At 32.0% G+C, this 18,135-nt stretch overlaps 1 protein-coding gene across 1 annotated transcript; it reads left to right on the top strand.

Annotated features, from left to right (window-relative positions):
• The first annotated feature begins 3,355 nt into the window (after positions 1-3,355).
• On the top strand, positions 3,356-17,212 carry LOC141332788 (glutamate receptor-interacting protein 1-like). The gene is made up of 8 exons (XM_073837747.1): positions 3,356-3,482; positions 5,682-5,850; positions 8,969-9,007; positions 9,302-9,413; positions 9,578-9,622; positions 14,883-15,116; positions 15,557-15,703; positions 16,949-17,212. The coding sequence occupies exons 1-8, from the start codon at positions 3,356-3,358 to the stop codon at positions 17,210-17,212; spliced, it is 1,137 nt and encodes a 378-aa protein (XP_073693848.1).
• The last annotated feature ends 923 nt before the right edge of the window (positions 17,213-18,135 follow it).

Genomic DNA, 18,135 nt, shown 5'->3' with positions numbered 1-18,135 from the left:
ATCATTTATTTATTTGTTTTTGTTATATTGACATTATTACTATGTATATTATAATATATGCATGTGTATATATATATATATATATATATATATATATATATATATATATATATACACAATACATAAATTTTATATATATATATATATATATATATAAATTTAAATTGATCTTTTGATTGTTTGTAATAATGATAAAAACAACAGTTAATATGCAAGCACTTTTCCCTTTTGGAAATGCAATTGTAGTTACGAATATAATTTTAATCTCATCAGTCATTTTTAATTTATAGAGATGATTAATTCATCCCAGTGCGGCTGACATGCACCTCCTCAAAAGCATCTTTCATCTTGTATGTTATTTCACGTGTCTCTCGGTCTGATGGGGTGGAAAGACAGTTTCCGCTCATGTTAACAGGTTCATACGGTTGCTCTCCCCCCTCAGGCAGCACTGCTCTCTTTCTCTCGCAGCTCCATACATAAATGAATCTCAGATGGCTGCAGAGATACAGAAAGCATTCACAGGGAGCAGCAATCTGCCCCTTAAATTATGGATGATGTGGACAGAGCATAAATTTAAGGTTGCTGGCAAACTATTGGCTCTCTTGGGATTCAACCAGTACAGCTGTATCCAGAGATAAGGCCAAAGCTGACTCTGAACTTGATACCTTGGAAAGTTAAAGAAACCATATGTCTGACGTCTAAGACGATTAATGGTCTACCTGAATGCAATATTCAATCTCATTTTTGTTCTTGCTGAGTACAACATATTTTTTTGGCCACCTAAGCTTTACCATCTCAACCGTCTTGTATAGGCTATCTTTTTTTTTTTTTTTTTTCCTAAAAATTTGTTTAAATATTTATATATTAAATATTGTTTTTATTTTACAGATTTATTTTCATTTCAGACTTGCGTGTCATTGTTTACCATCTATTTGGTTGCCATCTTAATAATAGTAATATAACGTATAAATATTCATGATATTTTCCAAAAATATTACGTTTAAATATACTAATTATATATACTAATTTATTCTAAAATATTTTGTTTAAATATTTATGTCTAAAATATTGTTATTATTATTATTATCATTATTATTATTATTTTAGAATTTTATTACATTTTGACTTGTGTGTCTTTGTTAACCATCTATTTTGTAGGCATTTTAAAGAAAATAGTAAACAATAATGTTAACCATCTATTTGATTGCCATCTTAAAATAATAATTATTATAATATATCACATAAATATTCATGATATTGTCCCAAGATATTTTGTTTAAATATATTAATAATAAAAAATATTTGGTTTAAATATTCATATATGAAATATAATAATAATTAAAAAATGTATTTTATTTTTCAGTCTTTGTTAACCATATATTTGGTAGACATATATAAAAAAATATAATTTAATCATTTTTTACATTTTATTATATATTCTATATATGTATATAGAATTGTTTTTTTTATTTTTTAAAGACTTTGTCATTGATAATTATCTATTTGGTAGGCATTTTAAATTATTATCAATATTATTATTTGTATTATTAATAATAATAATAAATAATAAAAATGTTAACCATCTATTGAGTTGTCATCTTAAATATTATTAATAATGCATAAATATTCATGATATTTTCCAAAAATATTGTTTAAATAGTAAAAAGAAAAATTGTTAAATAGTAATATCTTTATATCTAAATTCTTCTTATTTTTACTATTATTTTAGATTATTTTCAGACTCTTTGTTAACAATATATTTGGTAGACATCTTTATTAATAAAAATAATAATAAAACAATATTCATGATGTGCGTGCGTGCGTGCGTGTGTATATATATTAACAAATAAATATTAATGCTTTTTCAAAAAATATTTATTTTACATATAATATATAATTTGTTTTTAAATATTTAGATATAAAATATTATTATTATTTTATAATATTATTTTATAATCTCAGACTTGTTTGTCATTTTAAACATATATTTGGTAGGTGTCTTCATAATAATAATAATAAATATATAACAAATATTCATTATATATATATATATATATATATATATATATATATATATATATATATATATATATATATATAGTTTAAATATTCTTATAAAAATAATAATAATAATAATAAAATAATATAAGTACATATTCATATATTTGTTAAAAATATTTGATGTAAATATATTAACACCGTCATAAAAGTTATGACTTACTGATATTTTTATCTCTTGTTTTTTCCAAAATAACCTGTTTTGTCTTTTTGATATATGTGACCCTGTACCACAAAACCAGTCATAAGGTTAAATTTTACAAAACTGAGATATATACATCATATGAAAGCTCAATAGATAAGCTTTCTACTGATATATGGTTTGTTATGATAGGACAATATTTGGCCGAGATACATCTATTTGAAAATCAGGAATCTGAGGGTGCAAAAAAGTCAAAATGCTGAGAAAATCACCTTTAAAGTTGTCCAAATTAGGTTCTTAACAATGCATATTACTAATCAAAAATTACATTTTGATATGTTTATAGTAGGAATTTTACAAAAAATCTTCATGGAACATGATCTTTACTTAATTTCCTAATGATTTTTGGCATAAAAGAAAAATCCAAAATTTTGACCCATGCAATGCATTTTTGGCTATTGCTACAAACATACCCCAGCGACTTAAGACTGGTTTTGTGGTCCAGGGTCACATATGTCTTATTACCCAGGACCTTTAGAAAGCAAAGCATGAAAATAATAATGCAATATTCTAATATAAAATAACACGCTTCTGTATGTATATAATAATAGTCATTATTTTTGACATTTATTGCCACTATGAACTCAGCGCGGTTGTCCTTTTCTCGCCGCTCGCACATTAATTAGCACTGTGCATTTTCCATGCACAAGATCCTAAATTCCACACATGCAGCCAGACATTTTAACTCATCTTTGAGACATTGTTGCTGCTTTTGTTTGCCTTTTTGTCTCTGGCTTCTGCACATTGCTGTCTGCGTAGGAGCAGCATGAGTAGCATGCGGCTGCCCATGCGCAGCTCACAAGAATATTAATGTCTGAACATATCATCATTCAGCATTTCCAACACTTATTTCTTTGAATAAGGGACGTAACACTAAAATAACTATTGAGAGCCTTATTAAGGATTCCTGCACCTTCTCCAGCCCTGAGGGGTGAGCAAATCACAAGCATTTAATCCTTATTGAATAGCTGGTGAATCTTAAAGCCCTGAGGCTATGCAGCGTTTGGCGGCGGTCACCGAGGGAGAATCAGAGCCAAGCGTATGAAACACAATGCTGTGGCTCCCTCCGGAGATGAGTGTGTGAACACAGCTAGCATGTTGTTCTCTGCTCTCCCTATAGTCTTCACCCTGCCCTCCAGCACTCGAGCCAGATTAATGAGGGGAGCCTGGGAACCTGTGCATCCGGGAGCTCTTGTGCGAGAGTGTGGCATAATGCATACGTGTAGTCTGTCTTTTGGGAACAGTTTATTGCCATTGCTTTTTTTTTTCTGTCTCATTCAGAGTCAAATTGATTTTTGGATATTTTTTTTTTTTTCTATATCAGCAGGCTAATGTTGTGTGCAGGGTACAAAAGTGCATGCCAAGTGCCAAATGCAAGTAGCATTGCAACCTTGCCAGTTGACTGGTCGTTTCAGCATGAGCTACAGCAATTCATTTTGTCAAGCTATTTATTTGTTTAGCTAGTTGTTTTAAAACTAAAAATAAATATTTTAGTTCAAATGAATTTAAAATTGAATCTAAAATAAAATAAATCTTACTCCTCACACTCACACTTCAGAAAAATGTTTGTAGGCAATTCAACCTTGAGAATCAATGAACAAGCTGTTATTTCAGCAATTTTTCACTAATATGTGTATACACGAGAAAGCGTGGGAGTAATGCTTATATGTATTAATAACAAATGAATTGGAAGCATTTCTCTGAAATAAAATTATTATTTAATAATAATAATAATAATAATAATAAGTTATGTTTAATTCAGTTGAATCATTTATATTTATTCTACATTTACTTCAACTAAAATTGCTTATTGTAGTTCTTATTGTCAGTGGTCATGTTAATATTATTATTAATAATAATTATATAATTATTATAATTATTATTATTACTTTAGTTATTTGTTTTGTTTTAGTGAATTATATAGCTATTTTATCTAAATGTATTATTATTAGCTATCATGAATATATTATTAGTAGTAGTAGTAGTAGTATTTATGTAATATTGTATTATTATTAATGTTATTATCATATTTTAGTATTATTTATTTAATTTATTTCAACTGAAAATAAATATTTAATTTTAACAGAATTTAAAATCAAATCTAAATTAGCTTTTTATTATTATTAATTAATTCTAAGTATTATTATTATTATTATTATTATTATTATTTAGGTGTTATGAATATATTATTATTATTATTATTATTAAATGTAATATTTAAGTATTATTTATTTAATTTTTATTTTACCTGAAAATAAATATTTTGGTTCAACCGATTTTAAAATAAAATCTAAATTGTCTTTTTTATTAATAATAATAATAATTATTATTATTATTTCTTTAATATTTTAGTTTTAATTTTTATTTCAACTGAAAATAATTATTTTTAACTTAACTGAATTTATACTTTTTATATCTTTATACTTAATTAACGATTATTATAATTATTAATATTATTATTTAACTGTTATGAATATATTATTTTTATTATTTATGTAATATTTTAGTATTATTTATTTTATTTTATTTCAACTGAAAATAAATATTTTGGTAGAACTGATTTCAAAATTAAATATAAATTAGCTCTTTATCATTATTTATATTATTAATAATATATATTATTATTACTACTAATAATAATAAATGATTAATAATATGATTATTAATAATACTGTTATTATTATTTCTTTAATATTTTAGTTTTAATTTTTATTTCAACTGAAAATAAATATTTTAGTTCAACTGTTATTATTATTATTATTAAGTATTATTCTAATTATTATTATTAATAATTGTAATTTATTAATTTTTTTCAGTTCAATCATTTAGCTATTTATTCTAAATTGGATTTAGCTAAAATAGCTTGTTTTCGTGAGTGTTCATGTTAATAATAATAATAATAATAAATTAATTATTATTATTATTATTATCTTAGTTATTAGTTTTGATTCAATCAAATAGTATTATAATTAATTATATTATCTTTAATTATTATTATTTATTTATTTTGTTTCACCTAAATCATTCCACTATTTATTCTAAATTGAATTGAGCTAAAACAGCTTGTTTTCATCAGTGTCCATGTTAATATTAGCATTAATAATAATAACAATAATAATTCATATTATTATTACTTTAGTTATTTATTTCGCTTCAATAAATCATATAGCAATTTTATCTAAATTGAATTTAGCCTTAATACTATTATTACTACTATAATTTATTCATTCATTGTAGTTATGCTGTAATAATTTTCTACTTTATCAGAATTGGGAATCATTTAGATATTTTATCTGTATTTAAATATTAAAATACAGCAAATAAGAAATATCTATGGCTAATACATTTTCTAAATTCACCCACTATTGGCAGAGACAGCAAAACATAAATTGTGGACTCTGCTTGTGTGTGTTTGTTTTAGCTCCCACGGGTTTCCAAGCATCGGGCTACAGTTTCCACAGCCATGAGTGGAGAAATGCCAAACCCAGCCGCGGCAGCCTCTCTCCGGTGAACAGCAGCCGGCAGAGGAACAACATCCTGCCCGACTTTGGACTCGGCGTGGACGAATGGGACAGGCCAAGCGCTAGCGGGTACATCAACAAACTCTTTGTAAATCATACAGAACACTTTAAATACACAATCAAGCTTATATAACAAATAGCTCGCTATTTACTCATCACCATCTTGTTGCTGTTGTTTTTATCCATGAAACATTTATGGCCCTTGACAGTCTATCAATTATGATGTTCGAAAGCAAAAAAAAAAAAAAGATTTGGAACAACAGGAAAATAGTGACAAATAATGGATAAATAATGAGAAAACCTTCATTCTGGGGGGGAGATATTAAAAATATATTAAGGCCGCCAGGTCTGTTTGATGGTTAATGTGATGACTTGAATTCATTGAAAGGATTTTATACTACATTAGCTAAGTACACAAGCTTCTGAGTAAAACAGACTGAAGGAATGAACTCAGTTGCCATTGCAAACATTATTAATCCATAAAAGCTATTACCACTTTATTAATCCAAAAGTGTCGATATCTATTGAATTGTAGACTACTTTACTGCCAGTCTCTACAGAAAGCCATTGCTGCTTAACCACGTCTATAAAAATGTTTTGTTGACTTCTCAAATTCATTAAATGCAAAAGACGACCTTCAAAACAATTTCTAAAAAGTGAACTGACTTTAATATTCACATTAAGTGGGTCTTCGCTGACATTTCTCTGAATTCTGTGTGTAATAGTCTTCGTTTCAAACTCTTAGTCATGATAACTGATCTGCGCTGTACATCTGCAGCACATTGCATTGTCAAACTCGCTGTTATTGGAGCTTTGATCGATCGTTTCTGGGGTGATTTGACTTTACTCTTTGTTAGCTCGTACTGTTGGATATTTGTAATTCAGATTCATTGTGCTGTAGATCAAAGGCGTAAAGGGCTCCCATGCGCTGTAATGAAGCCAGCGGCTCTTAGGAAGGAATAAGGCCTTTTTTAAAGTATTTAGCTGACACTAGAGTTATGATCACCCTTTGAGTTTTCTTCACAGGATTGTACGGTTTCCATTTAATGGTGACTTTGAGCTGCCTTAAAGTCAACATGAAATCAAAGCTGACCTCATTTACGCAAGCACTTAACACACATCCTTGGTCTTGCTGTGCACAGTTCGTCTGTGCATATCGTGCCAACTTTTTACAATCCAGTTCAAACCTGATGAACAAAATCAGGGGACTGAGCTGAAAAGTAGACACATCATAAATCAGCCGCACTCATGAATATTAATTAGCTGGCAGAGCTTTCATCCTGTAGTTGAAGCTGATTGGCTGAGAAGCAGATGAGTGGGAACTACCCAGATTGGGATTAACACATCAGAGCAGTTATTCCATTAACTGTAGATGCAACCAGTTGTCAAAAGATCTGTTTTGGTATTAAAATTGACGTCAGTTTTATTTTAGTATTATTTATATACTATCATGATATTTGTTATTAGGTATTTTTTTTATTATTTTAATATTTTGAGTTTTTATTTTAATTGTCATTCAAGGTTCAGCATTTTTTATGTTCATCTTTTTTTTCCTAATTATTCTATTTAGCTTTAATTTACTTAAACTTAAAGCTTTATTAAATGTTTTTTTTTAGCACTTTATTAATTATTTAAAATGATTAAAAAACGTTTTTGATGATTTTCAAACATCAAACATTTTTAGAGACTTATTATATAAATATTATTTATGATTTTATTATTATTTTAGTTTACATGTATTAAAAACAAACAAAAACGTTACATTTCAGCTTTTTTTTAAATACTGAAAACTATTTTTTATATATAATGATTTCAATTTAAAATATAATGATGATTGTCATACATCAAACATTTTGGGAAATTTATAATTATTAGTAATATTATCATTTTATTATTGTCTATTTTATTGGTTTAATTATTATTTTTTCAAACAACAAACATATTGGGAGAGTTTATTATATTTCAGGCTTTATTTTAAGTACAGAAATGTATTAGTTTTATTAGTTAGATTTATTATTAGTAATATTATTAAATATTATTGTCTTTATTATTAGTTTAATTATTATAATTTTTTATTTTATATTTTCTTTTTTCTACTTATTTTTGTAGTTGCATATTATTTTCTTTTTCATTTTAGTACTTAAACTTGCAGTACTTTTAGTACTTAAACTTATTTCAGCTTCATTTTAAATACCAAAGATCTTTTTCTTTTTAGCTTTTTTTTTTTTCATTTTACTATTTCAACTTAAATCATTATTTAAATGTTTTTTTTTTTTTTTTTACTTTTTGAAAACTTATTTCAGTTGATCTTTCATTTAATATTTATTTTTAATTATATTTCAGCTTCATTTTAAATAAAGTTTTAGGTAACGTTAACAACACTGGTTCATAGTGATGTTTATCAAACATCAAACATTTTAGGAGATTAATTATTATTTATTGTTTTTTTTTATATTATATTTTCTTTTTTTTCTACTTTTTGAGGAATATTTCAAATGCACCCCTGGGAATATTTCAGTTTTTTTCTAGCATTTTTAAAATTCATTTTAGTACTTAATTTGAATTTATTTTTAAAAACTACTTTTTTAAAAAGGCAATATTTTCATCTTATATTTATTTTTTTAAATTATATTTCTTATATATAAACTGTCATAATTATCAAACATTTTGGAAGATAATTATGATTTATTATTATTTTATTATTACAATTATATTTTTACAAATTCTCTTTTAATATTTTATCATATTTTCTTGCAATGCCTCTTTAAAACCCCACCGTACCCTTTTTTGTTTGTTTCACTCTAATACTGAGGTAAAAATGGATTGCAAAACCCATTTCATGTTGACTTTAAGCCACTACAAAATGGAACTACGACAAACCAATCTGGAAAAACACATCTATATCAGATAAACTCTAGAAATACAGAATAGAAACTACTGCAACTTTAATGCATTCAGTCTTTTCAAATATTGTCAGCATTCTGCAGTCCTTATTTAAATGAAAACAACTGCATAATGCAAAACCTCCCGCATCTTCTCCGACACACATTTCTTTGTCATTTAAGAATGGTATTACAATGCTTTTCAAATGAAGCCCTCAAAATGTCTTATATACAAGCTGTAAAGTCTAAAACACTGAAGTGGTTTGACGTTTGTGTTATTGATTGAAGCTGATCTCCCATTACAGGGCATCCACGCTGCCCACCGGTTTAATCTCAGACAGCAGGTGAGGTTCAGTGCTGTGTGCCTGTTAACCTGCACTGCTTCCCCAAACCAATCCGGCCCTTTCACTTCATAACCCAAAGCCCCACAATCCACCAGGACATCACCACCCATCACAGTGTGTCCGACCGCACCGGGTGTGTGTGTACTGTATGTGTCTCTCTTCAAGAGCCCCACCATAGCCTGCACAGATCATTGGTCGTCCCTTGCGTTCATCACTGTGATGCCTGCCTGCTCATTGACTGCCGCTGTTTTGACATACAAAGCGGTTGAAACGTCCCATTTGTGTTTCAAACAGGTTCACTGTGGGGCACGACGGGACTGAGCCAGACCAGGAGGAGAACTTCTGGTCCCAAGCTTTAGAAGACCTGGAGACGTGCGGGCAATCCGGGATCTTGAGAGAACTTGAGGTAACTCGGAAAAAATAAATAAATAGCACCCGTTTGTGTTCATTCCCCTCTCCCCACGATCATCCTCCAGCTCTATCCATTCATCAGTTCCCCCTACATGATCTTTTTTCAGTAGCATGCTGTACCAGCCCTTGGTTTTGTGTAACAGCTCCTTCTTTTTCCAGGACAAGCCAGACAGGCTTCTGAATAAGAGAAACCTGGCCATCTTGGTACCCCTTTCCTTTCTTTGGGCTTCCTCTTTGCTTGTAGCGCTGGCACCCAAGTGCTCTCCTCGTGCTAATGGGCTCAGTGTCTCTTGCTGGGGGCCTGCTTGAAAGGGGAGGGAGGGGGCTCACAGACAACCACTATTGGCATCCACTTCAGATCCTAGGGGTGCATTCAAAATTAATTATGACGTGTTAAAAGTGTAGTTCACCCGGGTTCTGTCTTCATTTATTCAGTTATGTTGTTCCAAACTTGTAAATCTTATTTACATTTATTTTAGGGATAGGTATTAAGGTATTTTTTTAGTCATGTCCTCAACAATTATTTTGTATTAAAAAAAAATGTATTACTCGAAATTAAAATGTAAGGTAAAATATACATAAAAACCTGGATGTTTGAGTAAATTTTAAAGGTGTGATGGTAAATTTGTTAAAACTATTTACATTAATATATATATATATATATATATATATATATATATATATATATATATATATATATTTAATTTCTTTTTTATGTTATGCTTCTTGGCTAGGAATTGCTCTTGTAAGTGCAAATATGTAGAATTTGGTATTATTTAGTATTAATGTATATACTATTATAGTATCTATTGATATTTTTTTAATTAGCTTGTATTTTAATATTTTAGTTTTCTTTAAAAATTTTGTTTTAGTAATTTAGTGGACTTTTGTTGTTTTAATATTTAGTTTTTATTTATTTTTGTTAGTTTTAGTCATTTTAATGGCGCTTCAACTGCAACTTATTTTATTTCAGTTGACTGCAAACCAGGGTTATTTTAGTATTTATTCATATATCAATATTATAGTATCTATTGATTTTTTTATTATATTATCTTATATCTTATATTATAGTATCTAATGATACGTCATTTTTGTTTTAATTGTAGTAATTTTAAGACCGTGTCAACTTATTTTATTTTATTTAGTTGCCCAGGTAATGTTTATATGTTTAGACTATTTGTATTTATTTAACATTTTATTTATGGGCTTTTGTTGTTGTTATTTTTTTATATTTAGTTAATTTTATTTTAGTTTTTAGTACTGCTTCAACTTAAACTTATTTCATTTAGCTGGCAAGCTAACATTTATATATGTAGAATTTTTATTTTATTTTATTATTATTTATTTTTTAATCCTTATCCAGTCACAGCAAACCAAGGTTATTTTAGTATTTGTTAGTATTTTATATACTAATACAGTATTTATTGGTATTTAATATTAATCTAATCTTTTTTAAATCTAATGTTTAATTAGCTTTTATTTTTATATTTAGGTTTTCATTTGAACTTTTGTTTTAGTAATTTAGTGGGCTTTTGTTTTGTTTGTTTTTTTTAGTTAATGTTTATTTTACTTTTAATAATTTTAGTACCACTTCAACTTATTTTATTTTATTTCCGTTTTTAAAGTAACATTTATATATGTAAAAAAAAATAAAAATTAATTCTTATCCAGTCACTTCAAACCAGGGTTGTTTCAGTATTTTTTATATATACTATTACAGTATTTATGATTGTTTTTTAGTTTGGCTTAAATTTAGTTGGCTTTTGTCATTTGTCATTTTTTGTCATTTATTTTTTAATTTCAGTCATTTTAATACCCCTTTAACTTCAAACATTCTCTCATATATACATATAATGTATATATATTCACTCTCCCAGATAATGCTTTTAAAAGCTAACTGCAACAACATATATTGTTCTTTAAAAAAATGAAATTAAATGCATCAATACAAACCTCTTTGCAAAATAACACTTTAAAAAACATTTGCACTCAATCAGAGCTTGCAAAAAATAAATAAATAAATTTGAAAACTCGGCTGCCATCATTAGACTAATGAACAAATTCGGTCTACTTCTAGCTATCACATTGTTATTGTTCCACATGTTGTTATTCAGAAAAAACAAGTTGTGAAAGTCTTCGCCTGTTAACAGCAAGGCCTGCTGTGAAGAAAATGTGCACTGACGGCACAGGGACAAACTGATATCGGTCTGATAAGTGACTCAGTTTCTCATTGCGGTTTTCTTCCCACCATAAAGCAGATCCTCATCTAGTGGGATGCTTGACTCTAACGAGAACTGAATGTGCCAATAAGAATCGAAATATTGCCACATTCAGTTCGGCCTGAAAGTACACGGCAGCATCGCTCATCAGCCTCGACATCATGTATGTGCAACACAGTGTCTTCAGCTGTAATGGTGAAATTCAGGTGACGAATTCAATGCATTTCATTGGTGCAAAGTTCGAATAGAGTTTTTACAAGCCAACTTGATTTACACGAGATTAGATCTGAGACTGTTTTGTCACAGAAAACAATGGCTTCAGACGATTTAAAGGATTAGTTTACTTCCAGAATAAACTTTTTCTGATAATTTACTCAGCCATATGTCATCCAAGATGTTCATGTCTTACTGTTTTTAGTCAAAAAGAATGGCTTATAAGGAAATCATTCCAAGATTTTCCTCCATAGTGGACTTTAATGGGAGCCAATGAGTTGAAAGTTCAAATTGCACATTCAATGCAGCTTCAAAGGCTCTTCATTTTCTAAAAAATCTAAATTTATATACTTTTAACCACAAATGCTCGTCTTGCACTAGCTTGACTTGAAAGCTCACGTTGGAAAGGTCACGGGTTACGTAGGCAGGAAGTACTGACCCCGTGCAAAGAAAGCCAAACGCCCTTTACAAAAAAATGTAAAACAACAATGTCAGACCATTTTTAAGTTGGAGGAGAAAATGAGATGATCCTACCCTAAATTTTGAACCAAAGATCTAACCACGCATGATTTGTGGTTAAAAAGTACATACTTTTTAATACATTTTCTTTTCTTTTAGAAAAAGACAGATTGTTTCACTAGATAAGACCCTTATTCTTCTTATTCTTTGAAACTGCATTAAAACTGCAATTTAGACCTTCAGCTTCAGGTTTTTTCTCAAAAACCTTAATTTCTTTCCTTCAGCTGTAGAACGATAGACATCTTGGATGACATAGGAGTATATTCTCAGGAAATTTTAATTCTGGAAGTGAACTAATCCTTTATAGCATTTGGACTACTTTTATGATGATTTTGTGGGGTTTGACTGTGTTCTTGTCAAAAATGCCCCTTTCTGTGGAAGAAATCTGGGTTTGGAACAACATAAGGGTCTGTAAATAATGACAGAATTGTAATTTTTGGGTGAACTATTCCTTTAAATACTATAAAAGGCCAAAAAATGTGGATAGAACTGTTTAACGATTCAAATAAAAGCAAGAATCTCTTTGAAAATGGCTTTAGGTTGCTGTTAATTACATTTTACTTTTGGTCAGTGTCGTACAGTAGATAATATCTGCTGTCATGTCGCGCATTGTTGTATTTGACATGCTTTGTGGCCAGCCTTGAAACGTTTCATGAAAGCAGATTGATTTTCTTGCGTTCGCTTTATCAGGTACCTTGAGTTAAACGCGGACCACGAGTAGCCGACGGCGCAGAGAAGCTTTTAGTACTCGACGTTAGGGATCGCTTTGAAAGCTCTTCACTTTCCATCCCACTTGTCTGTGGAAACAAGATAAAATCAAAAGCCTTTTACGCTGAATGTACCCTTTGGCCCTAATTGGATTCGATGAAAGTGTTTGCCTCTGGTTTGTGTCAGTAGAATGTACTACTGAGCTCGAAACGGCCCGAAAAACATTCACACGTTTTCATTTCTCACATGCTGAATTGATTGAATGTGGTGTCAAGGTGCATGATTTACATGTCTGATCACCGGTTTAATGGTTTTTTTACGCTGCTTACCACAAATGCATCAGCTTAGAAGAGTTTTTCCCTCTTTTGTGTGGTCACCTGTCATTAACCTGGAATCCCCATTCCGTGCAGTTTGAGTGAGATTCACGCAAACTAGCAAATGACGGTGGATTGAAGAGAACGAAGGCATGTGGGCTCATGCAAAGCATGATGGAAGAGCTGCAGCAAGGCTTATTGTTGTGGAAATATTTCAGTCTTGTGTGGTAGTGTCCTCAGCAAAAGCCGAACCAGAACCAGGTTCTTTTTGAAGATCATCTTCAAAGGACTTCAAGACACATCTAAAAAAACGCCCACCGTTCATAATGTTTGTTTAATCATTGCCATGGCTTGCCATGGTGGAAGTCGAAGTGGTTCAAACCGCCCATTAGTGTGTAAAAATGCATGTTACTAAAAGTTTGTGTATCGTTGTCCATCAGCATTTTGCTTCTTGTAAACATACTAAACAGAAAGTCTTACAAACTGTTAATGAAATGCATTGTCACCATCTGTACTGTCACTGACACAATGAGTATTTATAAGTTTCACTGTAAATGTAACTTACATACACTATTGTTTAAAAGTTTGGAGTTGGTAAGCCAGGCTACATTCAGTTGATCAAAAGTCCAGTAAAAACAGTAATACTGTGACTGTTTTTCTTTTTTAATATATTAAAGAAGTTCACTTCCAGAACAAAAATTTACAGATAATTTACTCACCCCCTTGTCATCCAAGATGTTCATGTCTTTCTTTTTTCAGTTGTAAAGAAATAGTTTTTTGAGGAAAACATTTCAGTAATTACACTCCATATAGTGGACTTCATTGGTGTCCATGAGTTTAAACTTACATAATGCAGTTTATATGCAGCTTTTAAATGGCTCTAAACAATCCCAGCTACAAAGAAGGATCTTTTCTAGCGAAAAGAAAAAGGTTATTTTTTAAATAAATATTACAATTCTTTACAAAAAATGAGATGGGAGTTTTTCGACATACCCTAACTGTCTTGAACCGGAATATGCAGAGCTAGACAAGATGAGCATTTGAGGGTTTTTTTTTTTAGAAAATAACCGATCGTTTCGCTAGATAAGACCCTTCTTCCTCGGCTGGGATCATTTCGAGCCCTTTGAAACTTCATTTAAACTGCATTTTCAAAGTTCAAACTCGCGGGCACCATAGAAGTAAATTATCTGTAAATTTTTGTTCTGGAAGTGAACTTCTCCTTTAATGTTTGTTTTCAGGATTCTTTGATGAAAAGGAAGTTCAAAATAGCAGAGTTTAATTGAAATTGAAATCTGTTGTAACAATATGAACTGTCATTTTGATCAATTAAATGCATAAAAAAAACATACCGATCCCAAACTTTTAAACAGTAGTTTTGACTACTAAACTTTACTTATAAAATGTGTTTGAGTGCGTTTTGCTCTCTCTATAACCTTTACAGCACTTATATTTATTCATACTCAGCTCCATTCCTCATGGTTTTCCCTGTAGGCCACCATCATGTCGGGCAGCTCTTTGAGTCTAAACCACGATCCTGCGCCCACCCGAAGCCATCTTGGCCGCCAGGCCAGCTTTCAGGAACGTGGCAGCAACAAACCACAATACACACAGGCCAACCGCAGCAACACGCTGCCCACTGACGTCGGCAGAAAAGCTTTCGCCATGAGGAGGATGAAGCAAGAGATCAAAGACATCATGTCGCCCACCCCGGTTGAGCTTCATAAGGTGGGAATACAGTTTTTTGGGTCATTTCTAGATCAGTTCAGTGATTATACAGCAGGTTTTAATGGGATAGTTCGCCCAGAAATTACTCACTCTCATGTCGTGCTAAACCTGTAAGACCTTTATTCATCTTCGGAACACATATTAAGGTACTTTTGATGAAATCCGAGAGCTTTCTGACCTTGCATAGACAGCAATGCAACTACCACATTTAAGGCCCAGAATGGTAGTAAGGACATTGTTAAAATAGTCTGTGACCACAGTGGTTCAACCGTAATGTTATGAAGCTACAAGAATACTTTTTGTCAGCAAAGAAAACAAAATTAAGACTAATAAGAGGTCTTACAGGTTTGGAACAACATGAGGGTGAGTATTTAACGACAGAAGTTTTATTTTTGGGTGAACTATCCCTTTAATGTGTATAATTTCCTCCACCTTCATAGGTGAGTCTTATGAAGGACTCGGACCTTGAAGACTTCGGGTTTAGCGTTTCTGACGGAGTCTTGGAAAAGGGCGTTTACGTAAACAATATCCGTCCGGGTGGCCCTGCTGAAATCGGAGGCCTGAAGCCATACGACAGACTGCTACAGGTGAGCCACTGTGAAGCAGTCCCATCAATTAATTAAAGGTTGTATCAGCGATTTCTAGCCTGAAACATAAAGTGTCAAATTCAGCTGACCTTTCATCACGATCCGCTCGCTGCCTGCCCCATAAATTGTCTGTGAAAAAACCGCGTCTCTCTGGTCAGCCTAGGGTCCGAGATATGCCAAAAAAACAATCGGCACTACCAACCTTTCCACAGATAAACAAACAGTGTTCCAACCAATCAGCGTCAGGGGTTTGGTGTTGTGGACTTTCGCTCCGCCTCCCTCACATCCCTGCACCAGTAGGAAAGTCCACAACACCAAACCCCTGACGCTGATTGGTTGGAACACTGTTTGTTTATGTGTGGAAAGGTTGGTAGTGCCGATTGTTTTTTTGGCATATCTCGGACCCTAGGCTGACCAGAGAGACGCGGTTTTTTCACAGACAATTTATGGGGCAGGCAGCGAGCGGATCTTGAAGAAAGGTCAGCTGAAATTGACACTTTATGTTTTAGGCTAGAAATCGCTGATACAACCTTTAAGTTGGCTTGAAAAAGCCAACTTGCTGAAATGCTATTTAAGCTTATATTTTATTCTTCCACTTAGACTAAATGAGACGCAACTCCTAGAGCTTTTGAGCTATATAAACCAAATTTGGCCCAGACCTTCAGACTGGTCTGAAGTTAGATGCTATATCTTTTTTAACTGATGGGACTTACGGTTTTCCTAAAAATGAAGATTAAAATTGGGGAAAACCCCATAGACTCACACTGATGGAATCAAAAAAGTCTTCAAGTAAGCTATCTATCTATCTATTGGACTGTATTGCCTTCAAAACATTCAAACTTTAATCTTTAAAACTATTTACTTTAAACTGAAACTTTCAAACTTTAAGCTTTTAAAACTTTTTCTAACTTTCTCGTCTGACTTTCTCAAGCCAACTTCAAAGTTCATTTTCAAACTTCACTCATCTAGTTAATCTTTTAAAATGTAATCAAATGCAGACTTCATATTTAATTTATTTGACAGACACTAGTCCATATTGATATCTGATTATGTGTACAGGCCTAAATGTTGGCAAATTCTGTTAAATTCCATACTGTTCTATGGCATTCCGCATTTTACAGTAAATTCCATTTCCATGACTGGATGATGCAATTCTGTCTGCATTTTCCACATCGTGGAAATCATAGGGCCCCAAAATACAGAAAAAAGTGTATGTATAAATATTATTCTTGCTTTGTGCTACAGATAAACCACGTCCGGACTAGAGACTTTGACTGCTGCTTAGTGGTTCCTCTTATAGCGGAGTCCGGGAACAAACTGGATCTAGTCATAAGCCGAAACCCGGTTTCTTCACAGCCCTCAGAACTAAACCCATTGTCCAATGACGAGGCAGTGAACTGGACTGACGCTGGGGAACCTCTTGAGCAGCCCTCTGCAGGGCTGGAGCAGGGCCAGCACAACTCCATGCTAGTGGGACTAGAGGACAGAGACCCCAACAAGACTTTATAGCAGAACTCCTCCCAGGTGCCTGCAGTGGAGCGCTCCTCCTCATGGTGCTAAAGCGAACCCTCCCCTCCCTAAAACGGCTCCCTCTAGTGGAGGAAAACGAGAGGGGCTTGTTGTCCTATAGCACACACCCAGTCCCTTTCCCAAGTCAGAGCATGAACCACCAAGACTAAGAGGTCCTGACAAGCTGGGTGTGTTTTTACCCTGTGAAAATGGCGGCGAAGACCACACTGACCTCTTGGCAAACCAAATTGTCGAAAACAAAAAAAGCCTGAAACAGTGCCATCCCTAATTTTTATTGCCAATAGACGAGAATAGTTTTGAGGAGGACTCAAAAAAAAAAAGAAAACTCAACTATTAACGATATCGGACTGGCCACTCTGTGATCGTCCGTGTTTGTGTGAGTCCGAATGAGTGTGCGCGTGTCCCGAGACTTTATTTTGCAAGCCTCTACAAAGTCTGTCAAGTCCCACGTTCGAAACGCAACTGTCGATCCTCCTATTTTGTGATACTGAAACACAAGTGTGTGTATAGTGTATGTCCGTGTATTTCCTTCTATCTGATGCCAAGGTCAGAGTTGATCCTTCTCTCACTCAATGAGAAAGAGGATGCAGCTATGTGAGGGGGGAAAAAATAATCAGCACAATGAATTCGGTAGCCATTTTTCAATTGTGACTGAATGTGGGTTATAACCTAATGCATGAGACCTTTTAATGAACTATTTTGTAGTACTTCTGTCCAAAAAAAAAAGAGCAAGAGCTTGGCTACACAAAAACACCATGTTTCGGTTCTCTGTCCGCTATATCACCGTAAATCCGAATGTCACTCATAAGGAGAGGGTGGCACAAAGGCACCTTATCTTGAAATTGGACAGATGTCTATTTTTATGAATAGAGGCGGATGATTTATAAGGGATGTGTGTGATT

Source organism: Garra rufa, chromosome 4, assembly GCF_049309525.1.
Source record: "Garra rufa chromosome 4, GarRuf1.0, whole genome shotgun sequence".
NCBI lineage: Eukaryota > Metazoa > Chordata > Actinopteri > Cypriniformes > Cyprinidae > Garra > Garra rufa.
Note: the sequence above shows the minus strand (reverse complement) of the source record. Positions and strands in the feature narration are given on the sequence as shown.

Coding starts and splice junctions, on each gene's coding strand:
- LOC141332788 (XM_073837747.1), top strand. CDS start 3,356: ATGTTGTTCTCTGCTCTCCCTATAGTCTTCACCCTGCCCTCCAGCACT. Junction 9,414..9,577: donor GGATCTTGAGAGAACTTGAG/GTAACTCGGAAA, acceptor TTCTTTTTCCAG/GACAAGCCAGACAGGCTTCT. Junction 15,117..15,556: donor CCCCGGTTGAGCTTCATAAG/GTGGGAATACAG, acceptor CCACCTTCATAG/GTGAGTCTTATGAAGGACTC.